The sequence below is a fragment of the Babylonia areolata genome, chromosome 3 (genome assembly GCF_041734735.1).
Source record: "Babylonia areolata isolate BAREFJ2019XMU chromosome 3, ASM4173473v1, whole genome shotgun sequence".
In the NCBI taxonomy this organism is placed as follows: domain Eukaryota; kingdom Metazoa; phylum Mollusca; class Gastropoda; order Neogastropoda; family Buccinidae; genus Babylonia; species Babylonia areolata.
In genome coordinates, this window is record NC_134878.1 from 13,858,608 (window position 1) to 13,880,046 (window position 21,439).

Consider the following 21,439-nt stretch of genomic DNA (forward strand, 5'->3'; position numbering starts at 1 on the left):
AATGAAGCAAATTTTGATGAAGATAGCACTTACTTTAGTGCTTAGTGACATGCAGACGTGAGTGTGTGTGTGCGCACAAATATATATATATATAAAGAAAGAGCATGGGTGTGTAAAACTAAAACTAGTGATAGGGAAAAAATGGACAGACTAAATGACTGAATCATGGAATGGCATGAACAAGAATAAATGCATAAATTTTATTAAACATTTTTTACCGCTCCATACTTGTGAAACAAAACAAAAAAAGTATTTATCTATTGATTTAGAAATGACACTGTTTCATTTTTATTCAGATCACAAGAAAGTTTCGGGATGAGATGTCCCCCAAACATGGACTTCTGCGAGGCAGAGAATTTGAAATGAAAGGTACTCTTAGTGTAAAAAAAAAACAATTGTAGAAGCAGAAAAGATTATTCTCAGTGGTTTAAAAACATCACATTTTCCCACAATTTATTAAAGGTATCTGTATCTCCCTTCACTGTCTTTCTTATGAATATCCTGACCTTTTCATGTCTTTATATCTTGCTTTATTGATTATTTATTCTTATGAATTTACTTAATTTGATGAAGGATGAATTGGAACTGAAATGTGCACATGTATTACACGTTCTTGCGCTGGCATACTTCACTATAGTAAGTATTCATGTACATATATACTCCCACAATGCTTTTGTATACATATGCAAAAGATGCATGCATACACATACACAGAATATAAATCACCCATGACATTTATCCAAAAGTCAAACCGTTTGTTCAGTTGCTGTTTGTTTCAGACATGTACACGTTTGACACAAATGAAGAGACTGCCATGGACACCTACCACATCATATGCGATGCTTATGACAAGGTCTTTGATCGGATTGGAGTGCCCTATGAGAAAGGTGATATCTCCGAGTCCTTTTTATTTCTTATTCATTTATTTTGACTCTGAATCAAATCATTCTTTTTTTTTTCTTTTTTTTCAAATATTTATTCTTTAACCAAAAATATCACAGTGATGAGTATAACAATTATTGTTAAATGTACTAAATCATAACCACCATTATGTACCAGATAAACATTTACATGAAAACCAGGAGCATTTTGCAATGAAAAGAGGTAAATGATAGGCAGGATTTATATCACAGACTGACATAAACTTTCAGTTGGACCAACAGCATATTGAGAGCTGTGTGATCGGTAGTTTCTCTGCTGCAATGGGAAGTCATTTATAGTTTAGTCTTTTGTGAGGGACACGTATGGTCATTGATACGGAATCGATCGCCATACCCAGGAATTCGAACTGTTGAGAGGGCTCCAGTTCCGATTTTTCTGTGTTCATCAGAAAGCCCAGTGATTGGCACTGGTTCCTGACGAGGTTGAGGTGATGCTGGCAGAGCGCCTTGCTCTCTGCAAGGATCAACCAGTCGTCTAGGTAGACCCTCAGGCGTATGCCCTTGCTCCTGAGGGCTAAACATAGTTCCCTGACCACCCTGGTGAAGACCCACGGGGCTGGTGCAAGGCCAAATGGAAGGGCTCTGAACTGGAAGGACTTGCCGTCCCATGAGAAGCGGAGCAACTTGTGGTCCCTGGGGTGAATGAGGATATGGAAATATGCGTCTGTGAGGTCTATGGAGACTGCCCAGTCGCCTTGCCTGATGGAGTCCCTGATTGAGTCTTTTGTGAGGGACTATGACTCTGAAATTAGGAGGCAAGATTGCACTGGCTTCTAGTGTTGCAGCCTCGGGGGACTTGTTGGCTTTGGGAACGAACCATCCCAATACCGACTGTCCTAAAACCCTCTTGGCTGAAAGAGTGGGGGATATTACTTGGGCAAGACACTCTCCATTTTTATCAAATTCTAGCCCAGGTAGTCAGGACAGCACTTACTCCCTCTGCTGTTCTGGTGGTCATAGTCAGACATGACTGACTATCATACACACAGTAGATATGTAGATAGATAGAAATGAATAAGTGATTAGATAGATTTAAAGAAAGAGAAAAAAAAGAGTATTTAGAACATTAATGTGGAATTCTAAAATATAGAAATAAAGTGATGTTCTGGTTGTGTGGTGAGAAATGCTTCGTCCACGGAGCTGCTGTTGTTGTTGTTGTTGTTATTATTTTGTTTTCTGTTTTTTATTTCCTCCCTTCCTCCACTGTCTCCTTCACTCATTGTTCCCTGTTCACTTATCTTGCCACTCATTGTAGCCACTCTGCCCCCACTCCCACTCACCTCTCCCTTCTCTCTTTTTAGTATGAAATGAAAACGTGTAGTTTGTTTTGTGTTGTGATGTTTGTGTGTTGTTTTGTGCTGTGATGTGTGTGTGTGTGTGTGTGTGTGTGTTTTGTGCTGTGATGTGTGTGTGTGTGTTGTCTTGGATTTGTTTTGTGCTGTGATGTGTGTATGTTGTTTTGGATTTGCTTTGTGCTGTGATGCGTTTATGTTTCTCTTGTGTTTGTGTGTGTGTGCGCATGCGTGTGTGAGTGTATGTGTGTGTGCATGCATGTGTGTGTGTGTGTGTGTGTGTGTGTGTGTGTGTGTTCTTATATGCTTTGTGTTTGGCTGATGTGTTATTGTAAAGCGCTTTGCTGCAGAAATGGACTCTGTGTGTGTGTGTGTGTGTGTTTGTGTGTGTGTGTGTCGGGTCTGTTTGTCTGTGTGTGTGTGTGTGTGTGTGTGTGTGTGTGTGTGTGTGTGCCGGGTCGGTCTGTCTGTATGTGTTCATGTATGTATGTGTGTTCTTACATGCTTTGTGTTTTGACTGACGTGTTACCGTTTAAGCGCTTTGCTACAGAAATGGACTATAATTGTTATTGTTACTGTCATTAATTGTTGGTGCCCCCTGTGTTGCTGTGTGTGACAGTGGAAGGGGCCACAGGGAACATTGGTGGATCGCTGTCCCACGAGTTTCACTATCTGGCCGACGTTGGAGAGGACAGAGTGCTGCTGTGTTCCAAGTAAGTCCACTGTTGGTTGGTTGGTTGGCTGTTTGTTTAGTTGGCTGGCTGGCTGGCTGTTTGGTTGGTTGGTCGGTAGTTTGGTTGGTTGGACGGTCGGTTGGCTGGTAGGCTGGTTGGCTGGTCAGTTGGTAGGCTGGTTGTTTGATTGGTTGGCTGGTTGGTTGTTTGATTGGTTGGTTGGCTGGTAGGTTGGCTGGTTGTTTGATTGGTTGGTTTGTTGTCTGGTAGGTTGGCTGGTAGGTTGGCTGGCTGGTTGGTAGGTTGGTTGGCTGGTTGGTAGGTTGGTTGGTTGGTAGTTCAGTGGCTGCTTTGGACTGGATTGGATGAGACTGAAATATTTACAGCGCAGGAGCAAGTGAATGTTGGGTGAGAATTTATCAGTCAAATAATTAGGATTCGGTTGATCAGTAGATAAGTAATGAACACATATATTGATTGAATGAATGAGATTGATTGGTGGGAATTGATTTACGGGTCTGGAGGGAATGATTATGATTAACTGTCTTATTGATTGAATGATTGGCTGTTCAGGTATTTTGTGGGATTCATCACACAATTTTGCCACTTTTTTGCATTGGTTTACATTTAACTCTTTCACCACCATAGGTGACTTTAGTCAACATCAAGGGGTCCTGTTAAAAGATCCATTTTTTACTCACTTGTGTAAACAATGTGATTCAGTGTAATAACTCTGTGTTCAATTATTTGTGTGTGTGTGTGTGAATGTGTGCTTTTGTGTGTCTTTGTGTCCATGGTAAACTTTAATAACGTTGTCATTTTCTCTGGAAATACTTTGTCTGCCAATACCAAATTTGGAATGAAGATAGTGGGGGGAAAAAAACCTTCACTGTCATACCAATAATAGGTTGTAAGTCTTCTGGATTAAGCAGTATTTCAGAATCGTGAATGGTTTATTTTGTTGAGGATCCGGATTCAGAAAATGGTTGGGTTTGAAGACACCATGACATCATTTTTTCATATTCGCAATTAAAAGAAATACAATGTGTTTACTGCATATGAATATTTTAAAGTGGACACTGAATTAACTAGAATGAACATAAAGAGAAATTGAATGGACAATGTCATAGTTTCTGTGTGTAACTAAGCCTGTTGAACAGTGATCTCCACAGATCTAGAGAAAACAGCCATGTTGCAGTGTGCTTGAGGCGATGGGAACGTCTCCTTTACCACAGACTTTAAAGAAATTCTGAAATGTCCGAATAGTACCAAAATAACATGATTTACACAGCATTATCACCTTGAATACCATACCAGATTTATCTTTCTAAAAATGTTTGAATATTGATTTTTGAACATCATTTGTAGAAGTGGATTAGTGCTGTGAGTAAGACTACACACTCTCGACCCAAACATGCTTGATTTGAATCTTTTTTTTTTCTTTTTTTTTACCCAAAGCTAGTGGAATAATTATAGTGATATTTTGTGGTAGAGATTTCCAAAACAAATCAATTAAACTTTGGAACTTCCTTGCACTTGTATTTCCAGGAGCGCTTTTGCATGCGCACAGTGTTTTGAAACGGCAGTGTGCGTAATTCAATAAGCATGGCACAAAAGTAGTGTGTCTGTTTGTTGTTTTTGTTGTTCAGCGGCCATTATGTGAGAGCGTATCAGTTTGATTTATGATTAATAGAAGCATATGAATTGAGTTGTTGAAATTGTTGTTTTCAGATGTGGTTTACAGATGAACAAGGAATTGACAGGTGAGCTCTTGGGTCTTGGGTTTTGAAAGCAGTGTTCAAAATGATAAGAAGTAATGAGATGTGCAATAGCTGAATGGTTAAAACATTGGACTTTCAATCTGAGGGTCCTGGGTTCGAATCTCGGTGATGATGCCTGGTGGATAAAGGGTGGTGATTTTTCCGATCTCCCAGGTCAACATATGTGCAGACCTGCTAGTGCCTGAACTCCCTTCGTGTGTATACACACGCAGAATATCACATGCGCACGTTAAAGATCCTGTAATCCATATCAGCTTTCAGTGGGTTATGGGAACAAGATCATACCCAGCATGCACACCCCTGAAAACGGAGTATGGCTGCCTACATGGTGGAGTAAATAAACAGAAACGGTCATACGTGTGAAAGGTTACATGTCTGTCTGAGTGTGTATGTGTGCGTGCATGAAATCTGATTGAATGACACAGGAAACAATTGATGAGAGCCCAGTGGCAGCCGTCAGTCGGCTCTACCCAGGTAGGCAGCCTGTTGTGCAAATGACCCCATGTTTGTAGAGTGCTTTGAGCTTGGTCTCTGACCGAGTATAGGTGCTATATAAGTATCCATATCAATGAATCAGTCAGTCTGGGATGGGAAATGATAGTGTAAAGAATGATAAGATGTAACAAGATAGTAACAAGATGTTTTGATTGGCAAGTGGAAAGCAGTAGTATAAAGAATGATAAGAAGTAATAAGATGCTTGAATTGGGAAGTGGAAAGCAATAGTGTAAAGAATGATAAGAAGTAACAAGATGCTTGATCTGGGAACTGGGAAATGATAGCGTAAAGAATGATAAGAAGTAACAAGATGCTTGAATCGGGAAATGGAAAGCAATAATGTAAAGAATGATAAGAAGTAACAAGATGCTTGATCTGGGAACTGGGAAATGATAGCATAAAGAATGATAAGAAGTAACAAGATGCTTGAATCGGGAAATGGAAAGCAATAGTGTAAAGAATGATAAGAAGTAATAAGATGCTTGAATTGGGAACTGGGAAATGATAGGGTAAAGAATGATAAGAAATAATAAGATGCTTGAATTGGGAAGTGGAAAGCAGTAGTGTAAAGAATGATAAGAAGTAACAAGATGCTTGATCTGGGAACTGGGAAATGATAGCGTAAAGAATGATAAGAAGTAACAAGATGCTTGAATTGGGAAATGGAAAGCAATAGTGTAAAGAATGATAAGAAGTAATAAGATGCTTGAATTGGGAACTGGGAAATGATAGCGTAAAGAATGATAAGAAGTAATAAGATGTTTGAATTGGGAAATGGAAAGCAATAGTGTAAAGAATGATAAGAAGTAATAAGATGCTTGAATTGGGAAATGGAAAGCAATAGTGTAAAGAATGATAAGAAGTAATAAGATGCTTGAACTGGGAACTGGGAAATGATAGCGTAAAGAATGATAAGAAGTAATAAGATGCTTGAATCGGGAAATGGAAAGCAATAGTGTAAAGAATGATAAGAAGTAACAAGATGCTTGAATCGGGAAATGGAAAGCAATAGTGTAAAGAATGATAAGAAGTAACAAGATGCTTGAATTGGGAACTGGAAAGCAATAGTGTAAAGAATGATAAGAAGTAACAAGATGCTTGACTTGGGAAATGGAAAGCAATAGTGTGAAGAATGATAAGAAGTAATAAGTTGCTTGAATTGGGAACTGGAAAGCAGTGTTTTGCACTTTTTTTGTGTGTAAATTTTGGCACATTTCCATGTTTTAGTTGTTGTTGCTGTCTGTGTGTCTGTCTTTCGTTCTTTCCTTTCTTTCAGTCTTTCTGGCTTCCTTCTTTCCTTCTCTGAGTCCTCCTCGTTCCTTCCATCATCCTTTTTGTCTGTCCTTCCTTTCTTCTTCGGTTTATCTGTTAAGTATTTTCTTAATACCAGTATTTATTTACCAAATAATATGCCTTCAGATTCTTCAGGAAAGAACGTGCCCAGGAATGAATCACTGTTTAAGCTGAGTTGCTATATCGTTTAAGATATTGAAGAGAGCATCAGCTGTTCAAGCTTGCACATACAAAAGAAAAAGATTTAGTTCTTTTCCTTGATATCATGTGCAGAGGACAAAACCAAGGAAGAGATCTGTCGGGGCGACAAAGACAGCTGCCAGCTGACAGAAAGCAAAGGGATTGAGGTAAGAAAGTTCCCCCGAAAATGGATTATGGCTGCCTTAATGGCAGGGTAAAAAACCTCAGTCATACTAAAAAAATGAAATAAAATAAGATAAAGCCCACTTGTGCCTGTGAGTGAATGTTGGGGTTGCAGCCTTTTAGTGCTGAAAGAAAGAAAGAAAGAATTACTGGTAAGGGAATATAGATACTGTGCAGCTTGTTTACCCAGAATTACCGGTAAGAGAATATAGATACTGTGCAGCTTAATTACCCAGAATTACTGGTAAGGGAATATAGATACTGTGCAGCTTGTTTACCCAGAATTACTGGTAAGAGAATATAGATACTGTGCAGCTTGTTTACCCAGAATTACTGGTAAGAGAATATAGATACTGTGCAGCTTTTTTACCCAGAATTACTGGTAAGAGAATATAGATACTGTGCAGCTTGTTTACCCAGAATTACTGGTAAGGGAATATAGATACTGTGCAGCTTGTTTACCCAGAATTACTGGTAAGAGAATATAGATACTGTGCAGCTTGTTTACCCAGAATTACTGGTAAGGGAATATAGATACTGTGCAGCTTGTTTACCCAGAATTACTGGTAAGGGAATATAGATACTGTGCAGCTTGTTTACCCAGAATTACTGGTAAGAGAGTATAGATACTGTGCAGCCTGTTTACCCAGAATTACTGGTAAGAGTAAAGATACTGTGCAGCTTGTTTACCCAGAATTACTGGTAAGAGAATATAGATACTGTGCAGCTTGTTTACCCAGAATTACTGGTAAGAGAATATAGATACTGTGCAGCTTGTTTACCCAGAATTACTGGTAAGAGAATATAGATACTGTGCAGCTTGTTTACCCAGAATTACTGGTAAGGGAATATAGATACTGTGCAGCTTGTTTACCCAGAATTACTGGTAAGGGAATATAGATACTGTGCAGCTTTTTTACCCAGAATTACTGGTAAGGGAATATAGATACTGTGCAGCTTTTTTACCCAGAATTACTGGTAAGAGAATATAGATACTGTGCAGCTTGTTTACCCAGAATTACTGGTAAGAGAGTATAGATACTGTGCAGCCTGTTTACCCAGAATTACTGGTAAGAGTAAAGATACTGTGCAGCTTGTTTACCCAGAATTACTGGTAAGAGAATATAGATACTGTGCAGCTTGTTTACCCAGAATTACTGGTAAGAGAATATAGATACTGTGCAGCTTGTTTACCCAGAATTACTGGTAAGAGAATATAGATACTGTGCAGCTTGTTTACCCAGAATTACTGGTAAGGGAATATAGATACTGTGCAGCTTGTTTACCCAGAATTACTGGTAAGGGAATATAGATACTGTGCAGCTTGTTTACCCAGAATTACTGGTAAGGGAATATAGATACTGTGCAGCTTTTTTACCCAGAATTACTGGTAAGAGAATATAGATACTGTGCAGCTTGTTTACCCAGAATTACTGGTAAGAGAATATAGATACTGTGCAGCTTGTTTACCCAGAATTACTGGTAAGGGAATATAGATACTGTGCAGCTTGTTTACCCAGAATTACTGGTAAGGGAATATAGATACTGTGCAGCTTGTTTACCCAGAATTACTGGTAAGAGAGTATAGATACTGTGCAGCCTGTTTACCCAGAATTACTGGTAAGAGTAAAGATACTGTGCAGCTTGTTTACCCAGAATTACTGGTAAGAGAATATAGATACTGTGCAGCTTGTTTACCCAGAATTACTGGTAAGAGAATATAGATACTGTGCAGCTTGTTTACCCAGAATTACTGGTAAGGGAATATAGATACTGTGCAGCTTTTTTACCCAGAATTACTGGTAAGAGAATATAGATACTGTGCAGCTTGTTCACCCAGAATTACTGGTAAGAGAGTATAGATACTGTGCAGCTTGTTTACCCAGAATTACCGGTAAGAGAATATAGATACTGTGCAGCTTTTTTACCCAGAATTACCGGTAAGAGAATATAGATACTGTGCAGCTTTTTTACCCAGAATTACTGGTAAGAGAGTATAGATACTGTGCAGCTTGTTTACCCAGAATTACTGGTAAGTGAATATAGATACTGTGCAGCTTGTTTACCCAGAATTACTGGTAAGAGAATATAGATACTGTGCAGCTTGTTTACCCAGAATTACTGGTAAGAGTATAGATACTGTGCAGCTTGTTTACCCAGAATTACTGGTAAGAGAATATAGATACTGTGCAGCTTGTTTACCCAGAATTACTGGTAAGAGAATATAGATACTGTGCAGCTTGTTGACCCAGAATTACTGGTAAGAGAATATAGATACTGTGCAGCTTGTTTACCCAGAATTACTGGTAAGAGAATATAGATACTGTGCAGCTTGTTTACCCAGAATTACTGGTAAGAGAATATAGATACTGTGCAGCTTGTTTACCCAGAATTACTGGTAAGAGAATATAGATACTGTGCAGCTTGTTTACCCAGAATTACTGGTAAGGGAATATAGATACTGTGCAGCTTGTTTACCCAGAATTACTGGTAAGAGAATATAGATACTGTGCAGCTTTTTTACCCAGAATTACCGGTAAGAGAATATGGATACTGTGCAGCTTTTTTACCCAGAATTACTGGTAAGAGAATATAGATACTGTGCAGCTTGTTTACCCAGAATTACTGGTAAGAGAGTATAGATACTGTGCAGCTTGTTTACCCAGAATTACTGGTAAGAGAATATAGATACTGTGCAGCTTGTCCTGGTTTCTTCTAGTTCTTTCTTCTTGTTTACCCTGTGCACTTGGAGATGAGTGGGTGGTCCTCTGGGTAGTATGTGTGTGTTGGCCTGATCTCCTCCCTCCCTCAGACCTCCAAGGTCCCTGCAGTCCTGGAGAATGTACTCAGTGCAGTGGTCTGGTCTGCTTGTCCACATGGGCACAGAGGGGGGATGGTGGAATGTGGAAACGTTCATGCTTGTGGCTGTCCTGTCCTGTCTGCAGGCAAAATGATATTGTCCTGCTCTGGTCTGGACAGTTGGTGGTAGCTGTTTTGTTAATGCCAAATGTGATGATGGACTTCATTTTCCTTAACTTGCTCCAGACTATGGGCCCCAATCGAGGCCCTACTGTTTACAACTATATCAGATGGGGGAAGCCTGATCAGGGCTTTAGTTAGTTTTGAATTATTGGAGTGGCACCTAATTTGCATAATGACGTTATGAGCTAAGAGTACCTGAACTGACCTTTCCACTCTCCACTGATAACAATAAATGCAGAGTGTGTTGCTGTGCTCCCGAGCAGGAGAGTTATTTTCGTGGTGAACAGTGCATGGCAAGAATGGCGTCTGACCCAGTTTCGTCTCAGTCACAAGGCAGACAACAGAATTATACAAAGGGGTCCTATCAGGGCTATATGCATTCTGAATTCAATCTGTTTCAAATTCTGTGTGCTTTCCTGGATTCGTTTACAAGTCATAAGTGTGTGTAAAGTTTGAACAAAAAATATGGATACTTTCTTCGTCCCACTGGATGATATAACATAGGAAGGGAGGAAGTTTTATATTTTGTCCCCAAATAACTCATTATGTTACTGATCAGTTTACACAAGTTTTCAGTTCATAAATCATTTGTTTTTGGTGATTTTATTTCTTACCCATACAAATGAACCATCTGTGGGGAAAGTCAGGAGAGCTGACTGGCAGTACCAACAAAAAAAAAAAAAAAAAAAAAAAAATCATCATTTCCGTAATCCATAGAAATGAAATGACAACAGTTTGCAAAGAAAAACAGAAGCTGATGAAATGGAATGAACTGTTTTGTTGGGGTTTTTTGGTGGTTTTTTTTGGTTTTTGTTTTTTTTAACAGACTTGTTCATTCCTGATAATAGGAGTGTTGCTGGCTGTGTGCAGGTTGGGCACTGTTTCTATCTGGGAACAAAGTACTCTTCAGTTTTCAATGCCACGTACACTGATGATGCTGACATCACCAAGTAAGTGATTAACATCATTGAATCTTTCTGTCTTGCCAGCATTGTTTTTAAAGCAGTTATTCAAGTTAACAGTGCTATGTGTGAGTGAGTGAGAGTGTGTGTGTGTGTGTGAGTGTGTGTACACGTGTGTGTGTAAGTTTGTATGTGTGTGAGCATGTGTATTTGTGTGTATATGTGTTTGTCCATGTATGATTCATGAGGTAATTCTATGTGTGCACACAATGCAGAGGGGTGTTATTTTGCTTGTGAAATGCTTTGGTCATGGCCGTTTGTTCTTTTAATGTTATTACATGATAAACAGGCATTTTGTTGTTGCTCTGTGTGTGTCTGTCTTTCATTCTTTCCTTTCTTTCAGTCTTCCTGGCTTCCTTTTTTCCTTCTCTGAGTCTTCCTCGTTAAGGTTTTGGGCTAACTTACAAGGCTGTACTCTCATGGTATATCCTGGCGCCAACCAGGATGAGAGATAGACAGAGATAGACGCCTGCAGTATTGGTCAGGAAATTTGAGCAGCACTCCCAAAGTGGACTACCCTGACAGTGTGGTCCCAATCTTCCCGTTTTAGCCCAAAGCGCATTCAACTCTGGGTTAGAGCTACATATGCCCCCCCCCTTCACGCCCTCCCCCCTCCCAAAACCTCCCGCCCCACCTCTGATGGGCCTTGAATATGCTGCATCCTCCCAGTCATCTTCTTCTTCTTCTTCTGCGTTCGTGGGCTGCAACTCCCACGTTCACTCGTATGCATACGAGTGGGCTTTTACGTGTATGACCGTTTTTACCCCGCCATGTAGGCAGCCATACTCCGTTTTCGGGGGTGTGCATGCTGGGTATGTTCTTGTTTCCATAACCCACCGAACGCTGACATGGATTACAGAATCTTTAACGTGCGTATTTGATCTTCTGCTTGCATATACACATGAAGGGGGTTCAGGCACTAGCAGGTCTGCACATATGTTGACCTGGGAGATCGTAAAAATCTCCACCCTTCACCCACCAGGCACCGTCACCGTGATTTGAACCCGGGACCCTCAGATTGACAGTCCAACGCTTTAACCACTCGGCTATTGCGCCCGTCAGCCTGTTGTGCAAATGACCCCATATTTGTAGAGCGCTTAGAGCTTGGTCTCTGACCGAGTATAGGTGCTATATAAGTATCCATATCAATGAATCAGTCAGCCTGGGATGGGATATGATAGTGTAAAGAATGATAAGAAGTAATAAGTTGGTGATACTAACCAGTTCGCTACGGTGGCTGGAGTGTTTGCAGACTGATGCGTGGGTGGCTAAGGTAGAGCTGTCTTGTGGTGTCTTAATTCAGGCCGATCCACATGGGGTGCTTTGGTCTTGGTGTGACCCGCATTCTGCAGGCCTCGGTGGAGGTGCTGTCCAAAGAGCGACGGCTCTGCTGGCCGTCTGTCCTGGCTCCCTACCAGGTGTGCATCATTCCTCAGAAGGTGAGCACAATAACCGATTTTCTTTTTCTTTTTTTTCTTCTTCTTCTTCTTCTTTTTTTTTTCCCCCTTGCAAAGAAGGTTCTATTCTTTTCAGTCGATACAGGACAATCCATATTCAACATATGATGGGAAAAAAACAACAAAGATAATCTCTTGATTTTTGTTTTGTTGATTTACATTTTGTGTTTGGTGTATGTAACTTTACATGCGTGTCATTTAAACCTTGTTAAGGTTTAATTGACCTTAGAATCGGTTCTGATTCTGACTGATTCTAAAGACATTTGGCCTTCAGTGAAGTCAGTACACAGCGAACGATGACTATGTTGCATACAAGCTGTACTGATTGACAGGTAACATCACCAATGCAGGATTCACAATTATATAATCATGAGTGAATGTGGCAGTTGCGGACGGAGAAGGAGGAGGAGCTCAGTAAAGTAATGAAATGGAAGCAGTGTATTTCTTCTTCTGCTGCTGCTGCGTTTGTCGGCTGCAACTCCCACATTCACTCGTATATACGCTTTTATGTGTATGACCGTTTTTACCCCGCCATGTAGGCAGCCATACTCCGTTTTCAGGGGTGTGCATGCTGGGTATGTTCTTGTTTCCATGTCCCACCGAACGCTGACATGAATTACAGGATCTTTGATGTTCGTATTTGATCTTCTGCTTGCGTATACGCATGAAGGGGGTTCAGGCACTAACAAGTCTGCACATATGTTGACAACATAATTTTGCCACAAACAACCTTTCCATTGTTGTGGGTTCTTTTATGCGCACTGAATGCATGCTACGCTTGTGACCTCAATTTATAATCTCATCCAAATAACTAGCGTCCAGGCCACCTCTCAAGGTCTAGTGGAAGGGAGAGAGAGAAAATTCTAGTGAGTGTGACATTCGATCTCATTCATGCTCAGATTCTCACACCCTAGGCGAACATGTTACCACTTGGCTACGACTCCGTGTGCTTGATATGTTCTGTGTATTAATCTGATTTTATGCAAATAATTATGTATTTATTGCCTGAAGTCCTTTCCTCCATCCCCCTCACTAGGCGGATGCGTTACCACTAGATCACCACTCTATACAAGATGAGTTCAATAAAATAATGAAATGGAAGCAGCATGTTTGACTGAATCATCATGGACTTCTTCAGACAGTGGGTGTGGAGGTGCTGGAGGGTAAAGGGACTTTTTCTCAGGGTTAGTCACTGTGAGAGTGTCTGGGTCCAGCACCAGGGAAGCTGCACTGAATGTTGGTGGGTGTTCGCTCTCCCCAAGCAAGACAGCCCGACACACAGGGATCCCTTTGGGGGTCACGGTCAAGGATGTCTTGGTGTTGTCGTTCAAGGTTCCTGCTTTGGTGGACAAAGGTGCTTCTGTTGAAACACCTCATAGTTGCCTGGGACAGTTGGTTTTTCATGGGACGATCCTGCAGCCTCTTGAATTTGGCAGCTTTGTGGGGTGAGGAGCTTAGCATCTCTACGATCCTCAAGAGGCTTGAGCCCTGTGTCACACCTCATCAGCTCTGCATGTTGTTTCTTAAATTGATGAAGGTGGAGGATACTGATGATGATTATGATGACAATGCTGCTATGGAGGTCCATTTAGGTTTGGGACTACATGAAAAGGCTGTACTCTATGCTTCCTGTCATGATGATATCCCGGCGTCAACCAAGCCCAAGAGATACAGACACTTGCAGTGTTGGTCAGGAGATAAGAGCAACACACCCAAAGACGCATCCGTGAAGTGGATGATACTCAACTGTGTGGTCCTAATCTTCCCATTTAAGCCCATAGTACACTGACTCAACTCTGGGTGGGAAAAACCCACCTCCACTGGGAGTTGAACCCGCATCCTTCCAGCCGTCAATCTGCAACGCTAATCACTTTGCCTCAGCAGCTGGTCAGATCGGTATGTGTTGCATCCAGGAGGGTTATCAGGCAGACCAGTACTTCAGGCTGGCGGAAGAAGTGAGTGACGAGCTCTGCAGCATGCCCCACCTGGCCAGTGAGGTCGTCATTGATGACAGGGTCAAGTTCAGCATTGGGCGCAGGATTTACGAGGCCTCCCGACTTGGCTACCCCTACATTGTTGTTGTTGGGAAAAAGGTGAAGGAGGAGTGAGAGAGAGAGAGAGAGAGAGAGAGAGAGAGTTCTTTCTTTAACATCTTTTCACTTTAGTTTTAGTGATATTAGACTTTAGCATGTGTGTATACAAGTGCTTATGTGTGTGTGTGAATGTGTCTGCAAGTGTTTCCAGTCTTTCAGGGACGAATGTGATTTTGTGTCTGTTGTATATGTTGAAGATACCGGTGTACGGTGATGGTTTTGTGCATGTGTACCCATCTGTTTTTGTTGTCTTTGTCATCACTGCAATAGTTTTGAATGAATAAGATGCATGCTTAGGATTATGTGGTGTCATTTCCGTAAAGATATCAGGTGCAAGCTTGTATGCCAACATTGCTGCAGTCAAGTCAAGTCAAGATTTTATTTCATGATGGTAAATTGAATAAGCAACAATTGCTTTTTTACATCTAGACATCAATGAAAAAAAAATGAAAAAGAAGAGAAAAAATATAGGAGAGAGAGAGAGAACGAACGAACAGACAAACTGTTATATTCAAATAAAGGCCAAAGCCTTTTACTGAAGGGGTGTGACACAAGTACAATGGTGGACACACTGAAAATATAACTGATACCACAGGAATATATTCAGCATATATGCATCAACAGAAAAGAAGACTACGAAGTCATTTCATTCAGCCTCTTCAATGATTTGTAAATATAGGTAGCCAGTCCATAAAGTGTAGTCTCATTTCTTGACGACAATGACAAATTCATTCTAAAGCTGCAAGGATTGTTATAATACTTGGGATCAATTAACTTCTTTCTAAGGTCGCGTAGGGCAGGACACGTTAACAAAAAATGGATGTCATCTTCTCTGTCTGTGTTGCATAAGCGAAACTTTAATTCACAATCACCTTGAAACCTGTACCTCTGTCGATGACACACAACATCAGAAATACCAAATCTGAATTTAGTTAATGCACATGTAATATATCTGTTCATTCTGATTGAAAGATACGGCTCAATCAAATATGTGGTCTGAGCAAATCTGTCGCTAGTAAATATATGATCGTGCCAGTCTGCTACATACAATAAATAAGTCTTTGTTTGAAAGATTTTTTTTTTAAAACCTGGAATACATTGGACCGCTTGATAGTCCCATAGATAAGAAAAACCATAAGAATCTAGAAACATATGAATATTTGTAACCCACATATTTTTACCATTACAATCCAAGTTATATAATATCTTATAAGCTTTAAATGGCAACCTATTTTCTTCCATCCGCAATAGTTTTAGCCAATACTTGATACATCTTATATAGGAGTTTATATACATTGGAAATCTCCCCAACTCACCATATACTAAATCATTCTGAGTTCGATTGTCCACATTCAGAAAATTTTCGTGGCAAACAAATGTATTTTTTCAGTTTCTGAACCCTTCTCAAATGCCCATATTGCAACACCATATTGTGTTGTAGGTTGAACCTGAGAATCAAACAATTTGGTAAACAGACTAAAAGAACTACAGTCCAACTTACGGATCACATGAAAAATTATGAGCACTGCTTTCTTCGCTCTAATAATTAAATCTCGACAAGGTAAACTAAAGCTGAGTCTGGTTGAAAAATAAATCCCAAGATATTTGTAAGCATTTACCACTGTAACACTTTTGTTACCATTGACCCATCTCTCATTATGTGCCAAATAACCTCCTTTACCAAAAACAGTAATATTAGTTTTTGTCATATTGACCTTTAGTTCTAGCCTTGTTGCCGCCATATACAAACTGTTCAGTTGTCTCTGTAAGCCAGCTACAGTTGTACATCATATAATGATATCATCAGCAAACAGTAATATAAATAATTCAACCAGGTGAAAAGTAATACCATGACGCCCATTTTCAATTATTTCCAAAGCAAGTTCATTAACGAACGAATAAAGAAAACAAAACTGGACTATATATATCCCCCTGCTTGACCCCAAAACTACAGTTAACAAATTCTGATAATTTAGCCCCAGATTTTATTCTCGCTTTCACTTCATTATACGTACTTTTGAAACAGAAATACAACTTACCCTTTATTCCATTTTTCAATAAAACGGGCCATAATAATTTTCTAGAAATCAAGTCGAACGCTTTTTCAAAATCAACAAACGCAACATACAACTTTCTATTGTATGCAACCTGTTTCTGAACAGCAGTGATTAACACAAAGATAATTATGGTCAGTAGTAGAATAGTCTTTTTTTAATCCAGCTTGGTATTCTCCCGTTATATTTTTCATAGCTATCCATTCTTGAAATCTATTATTGATGATAGAACCATACAATTTACTGCTTATATTACATAAAGAAATACCTCGATAGTTATTCACATCTTTGGCATCACCATTTTTAAATAATGGCATGATGACAGATTCCTTCCAATTTTTCAGATAACAACCAGTATCAAACAGATGACTCAACAGCTTAACTGAAAAGTTAACAATATTGTCACCAAATCTCTTGAAATATTCACCGATAAGACCATCGGGTCCTGCTGCCTTGCCATTTTTGACTCACTTGTGTAAACAAAGTGAGTCTATGTTTTATCCCGGTATTTGGTTGTCTGTGTGTGTGTCTGTGTGTCCGTGGTAAACTTTAACATTGCTATTTTCTCTGCAAATACTTTGTCAGCTGTCACCAAATTTGGCGTAAGAATAGGAAAAATTCAGTTCTTTCCAGTCATCTTGTTTAAAACAATATTGCACCTCTGGGATAGGCACAAAAATTTTTTTTTAAAGAAGCCAAATTATATGCAAACTGAATTTACTCGGGGGTTTTTTTCTCTCTCTTTCTAAACTTGGCACTTTGATCTGATGTTCTGACACAACAACAAGAGCAGTCATTTTTATCATATTTTGTTCAAACAGGAACTTCTTTTGCTAAGCATGGAAGTTATATTTATTTTGCATGTCTTTGGTGCAGATAGTAAGAAAGGGAAATTAATCTGTAATTAATGCTAGGGGGGTTAATTTGCTTTAAACTGATCTTTCTCATCTTAAACATTACATTTTGAAATTATACTCACTGCATAAATAGCTTGTGTGTTTTACTGTCAGTGTACATGGCTTTCACTATGTTCATTCGCCCAGGTGGTCTTTTTCGGAAAATACTAAAATCAATGACTACGAGTGGACATTATAGATCTGTTGGCTGAGCCATGAAGGTCATGGACAAAAATCAATTGCGTACACATATTTATACATATTCACAGTGCGTGCTCATATTCCTCGCAGACGAAAGATGCCATTTTGTTTCAAGTTGTTGACCTGCCCGTTCAGTCCTATATTCAATCAACAGTACACCATAACATTTGATGGAAAGTTGGAGGAGACCGTTAAATATTTATTCTGAGAAAGATTTGTGAACACCTCATCACTTACTGGATTATGCCCCAAACTGCCATAAAAAATATCAACAAAATCAATCGGAATTCACAGTTAAAAATAATAAACCATGCGAGTTAATACCCTTGATGAAACGTAAAAAATATCCAGTCTTGACTTTTCTCAAAATGAAGTCCTTTTCACTTCATACGACATTTGGAAGTACTTGTACTTGGCTCTACATGTTTTGTTTATCAGAATACTCAATTTTCATATCAACTTCAAAAGTATAAAACTAGAATGTACATAAAAGAGAAATTGAATCGACCGTGTCGTACTGGGTGTAACTAAACTTGTACATCTATCTAGATCCAGAGAAAACGGCTAAATGTTACAATGTGATTGGGGCGATAGCCACGTCTCCTTTTCCGCGGACTTAAAAAGAATTTTTAATTGCCCTTAAAGATTTTTTGAATGCCCAAGATACACCAGAATAATATGATTAAAACAGCGTTCTCACTGCAAATACTGCAATCGATTTATCACCCTTAAAAAAGCATGTTTAAATGTTAAATTTTAGTACTTCAGTTAAGGAGCCACGATAGTGTAATGGGTAAGACAGTTTCTTCTCACCCAAAAACGCGGGGTTCAAATCTGCTGTGAGGACTTTTTTTTTTTCTTTTTTTTAACCCAAAGCTTTATAACAACAAATACAGAACACATTTTAACGATTAGATTTTTTTTTAAGTATATTACAAGTGAGTCTTGAAGGCCTTGCCTCTATTGTTTTGTCTTCTGATTGCAAGTGGAACTTCTTCTCTAGTTATTGGTCTATCATACACATTCTGTTCATCTAAATCCACAACTTCTTCCTCACTGACTAGAGAGAGAGAGAGAGAGAGAGAGAGAGAGAAGAAACAAGCAGATGAAAAGCAACAGTAACAACAAAATGCATATATATACAAGAATATTGTGATAAAGAAATACACAGTTGCATTTTTATTTCACACACACACACACACACACACACACACACACACACACACACACACACACACACACACACACACACACCACTGAACACAAATTCTCGGACACAATTACACCATGCCCATCCCACCCACATACACATGTTCCCTCATATAGCACAACATCCTTGCCAACACAAGCATATACAAAACATTTCACAGTTTATGATAGGAGTATTAGACTTAACAGATCAAAATTTGTATTACTGTTAATTATTTTCAGTGAGGTGATTCTTCAGATTTTTCTAGAACATGTTTTTATTCACGATAATTTTCAGAGTGAGTGGGAGATTATTCCATAAATTTCCACCACAGTACAGAAAGCAGTGCTTCTCTATGTGTATTCACGGTTTATTCTTTCACTCTGTAAAAATCACTCATCGTCACCATCACCAGTTGAACGAAAAAATGTAATCACAGCTGGCTTTTCACAAGGCTTTGTGTTCATCTTCAAAAGGACACGGGACCTGAAAAAAAGAAAAACCACCTGCATCAAAAAAAAAAAAAAATCTACGACTAACATATTGGAAACGTGTGTGTGTGTGTGTGTGTGTGTGCATTTTACTTATATATACAATTTATTCCCTTGATGTTTTTATTTTATGTATTGTTGTACAATACCTTATGGTCTTAACGTGTGTGTGCGTGTGTGTGTGTGTGTGTGTGTGCATGTGTGTGTGTGTGTGTGTGTGTGTGCTTGCGTGCGCGCATGTCATTTTTAGTAATCTTATATCCTTTTTTTGTTGGATGTTTTCATTTGTTAATATTGTTGTGCAATACCCTATTGTCTTAACATGAGTATGTGTGTGTGGGGGGGGGGCGGGGGGGGGGGCGGTTAGTATATCGTCAGCTATTGGGAATTCTTATTTGACTAGTTTTAATCTCTTCTTATGTTGCGCATGATTTTATGCCAGTGTTTACAATGAGCCTGTGATTGCACAACTTAATTTCCATGTGGATTAATAAAGTGTTTTTGATTTGACTTTTGATTTTGATTTGCATCAGAAGACATGCACTTTGTTGAAATAGTCTGTCATTTTGAGCAAGCTTTGCCAGTACATTGACAGTTTTAGGTTTCAGTTTCAAGGTGTCAGAGTAAGCAGACTGGTCCATCTGCACTACATCACAACTGCTGTAAAATGATAGTAATAATAACAATGATGGTTGAAGAGGAAGTAGAGGATGATGACGATGATGATGAATAAAATAGTCCTGATCTTCACAGAAACCCAGTGTGCAATTCAGGTTTGGAGAGCTTACCCTGAGTTTGTATAAAACAATAAGGTATATATAAAAAATAAAAAAAAATATATATGCACGCACTCACACATGCATGCACACTTACACCAGTGTTCTCACAGGCGCTCGCAAGCGCGCGCACACGCATGCACGCACGCGCACACACTCACCCACACGCACGCATGTATGCACGCACGCGCGCGCGCACACACACACACACACACACATACACACGTGTGCGCACGCGCGCATGCTCCACAATAAACAATAAACAATTTGCAGTCTTTCATACACCAAGGCCCAACCCTGAACTGACAGTCACCTTTGGGCACACACACACACGTAATGATATAAATTGTTTATGTGCAGTTCATTAACACATGAAGCATCAGTTTGACAGAGACAGCTGCATGGCTTACTTTGCTGTTGTCTTTGTTCAAGAGAGAGAGAGAGAGAGAACAAATCTACAAGTACAATAGTGGTAAAGTAGACACACATGTGCTTGTGAAGAGGAAGCAGTGTCTTATCAGCTGTGCAGTAACACCCAACGATAAAGAGACAGACTTACGTAATATTGTTTTTACATTAGCAGTGTGTAAGCGTTCATGTTTAATACAGTGGCTTTGTAAATCTATGACTAACATATTGGAAACATGGGAGAGACAGACAGAAGTTATGTTATCTTTACATCAGCAGTATAAATGTTCATCTTTGAATACAGTGGTTATGTAAATCTACGACTAATATATTGGAAACATGATTGAGTGTCAGTATATGCAAGTTTGTATTCAAGGCGTTTTCATTACGAGCAAATGCTCTAGACTCGTTATCGATGCGCATGTAGTTCAATGATTGTCCTAATATTCATTTCCCTGTATTAATTCTGTTTGTCCTTGTGAACTCCATTGTTATGGATCTGTGGTCTGACAATTAAAATATTTTGACTTCGACTTCGACTGCTCTTCCCTTGCATGCAGTGACCACTCACGGCACTTCCACCCCAACTCTCGTTGTGTGTAGACCTCTCTGTATCCTTGTATATAGCTGAACAGAATAAAGCGTTTAAAAGTCAAAGTGGAGTTCTCTTTCAGTGCAATGAACGAACCTTACAACAATGTCATTATTATTATAATCATATATTATAATCATTATTATTATCATCATTGTTATCATTATCATTGTTATTGCTATTGTTACTTTTTTGGTGCTGTTGTTGTTATTTCATGTGTCTTTGTACGTGTGTGTGTGTGTGTGTGTGTGTGTGATATGTGTGCACGAGTGTGTGGTTTAAGTATGTGGTATGTCACTATGTGTGTATCTGCGTGTTTGCCTGTGTCTTTGTACGTGTGTGTGGGTATGTGGTATGTGTTTGTGTCATTGTCTCTGTGGGTATGTGAATATATGTATGTGTGTGTCTCTGTGTGTATCTCTGTGTGTATTCGTGTGTGTGTGTGTGTGTCTGTGTGTGTTTGTGTGTGTATGCGTTGTATTGTGGTGTGTGTGTGTC

General features: G+C 39.4%; 1 protein-coding gene across 1 annotated transcript in view; it reads left to right on the forward strand.

The window, feature by feature from the left end:
- LOC143279749 (putative proline--tRNA ligase, mitochondrial) overlaps positions 1-21,439 on the forward strand; it is a 29,356-nt gene that overhangs the window by 5,868 nt on the left and 2,049 nt on the right. The window contains exons 5-12 of the mRNA XM_076583877.1: positions 297-369; positions 780-887; positions 2,853-2,946; positions 4,639-4,670; positions 6,751-6,824; positions 10,693-10,772; positions 12,088-12,223; positions 14,155-14,334. Coding sequence (XP_076439992.1) covers positions 297-369; positions 780-887; positions 2,853-2,946; positions 4,639-4,670; positions 6,751-6,824; positions 10,693-10,772; positions 12,088-12,223; positions 14,155-14,334 — 777 coding nt within the window. The remainder of the gene's footprint in view (positions 1-296; positions 370-779; positions 888-2,852; positions 2,947-4,638; positions 4,671-6,750; positions 6,825-10,692; positions 10,773-12,087; positions 12,224-14,154; positions 14,335-21,439) is intronic.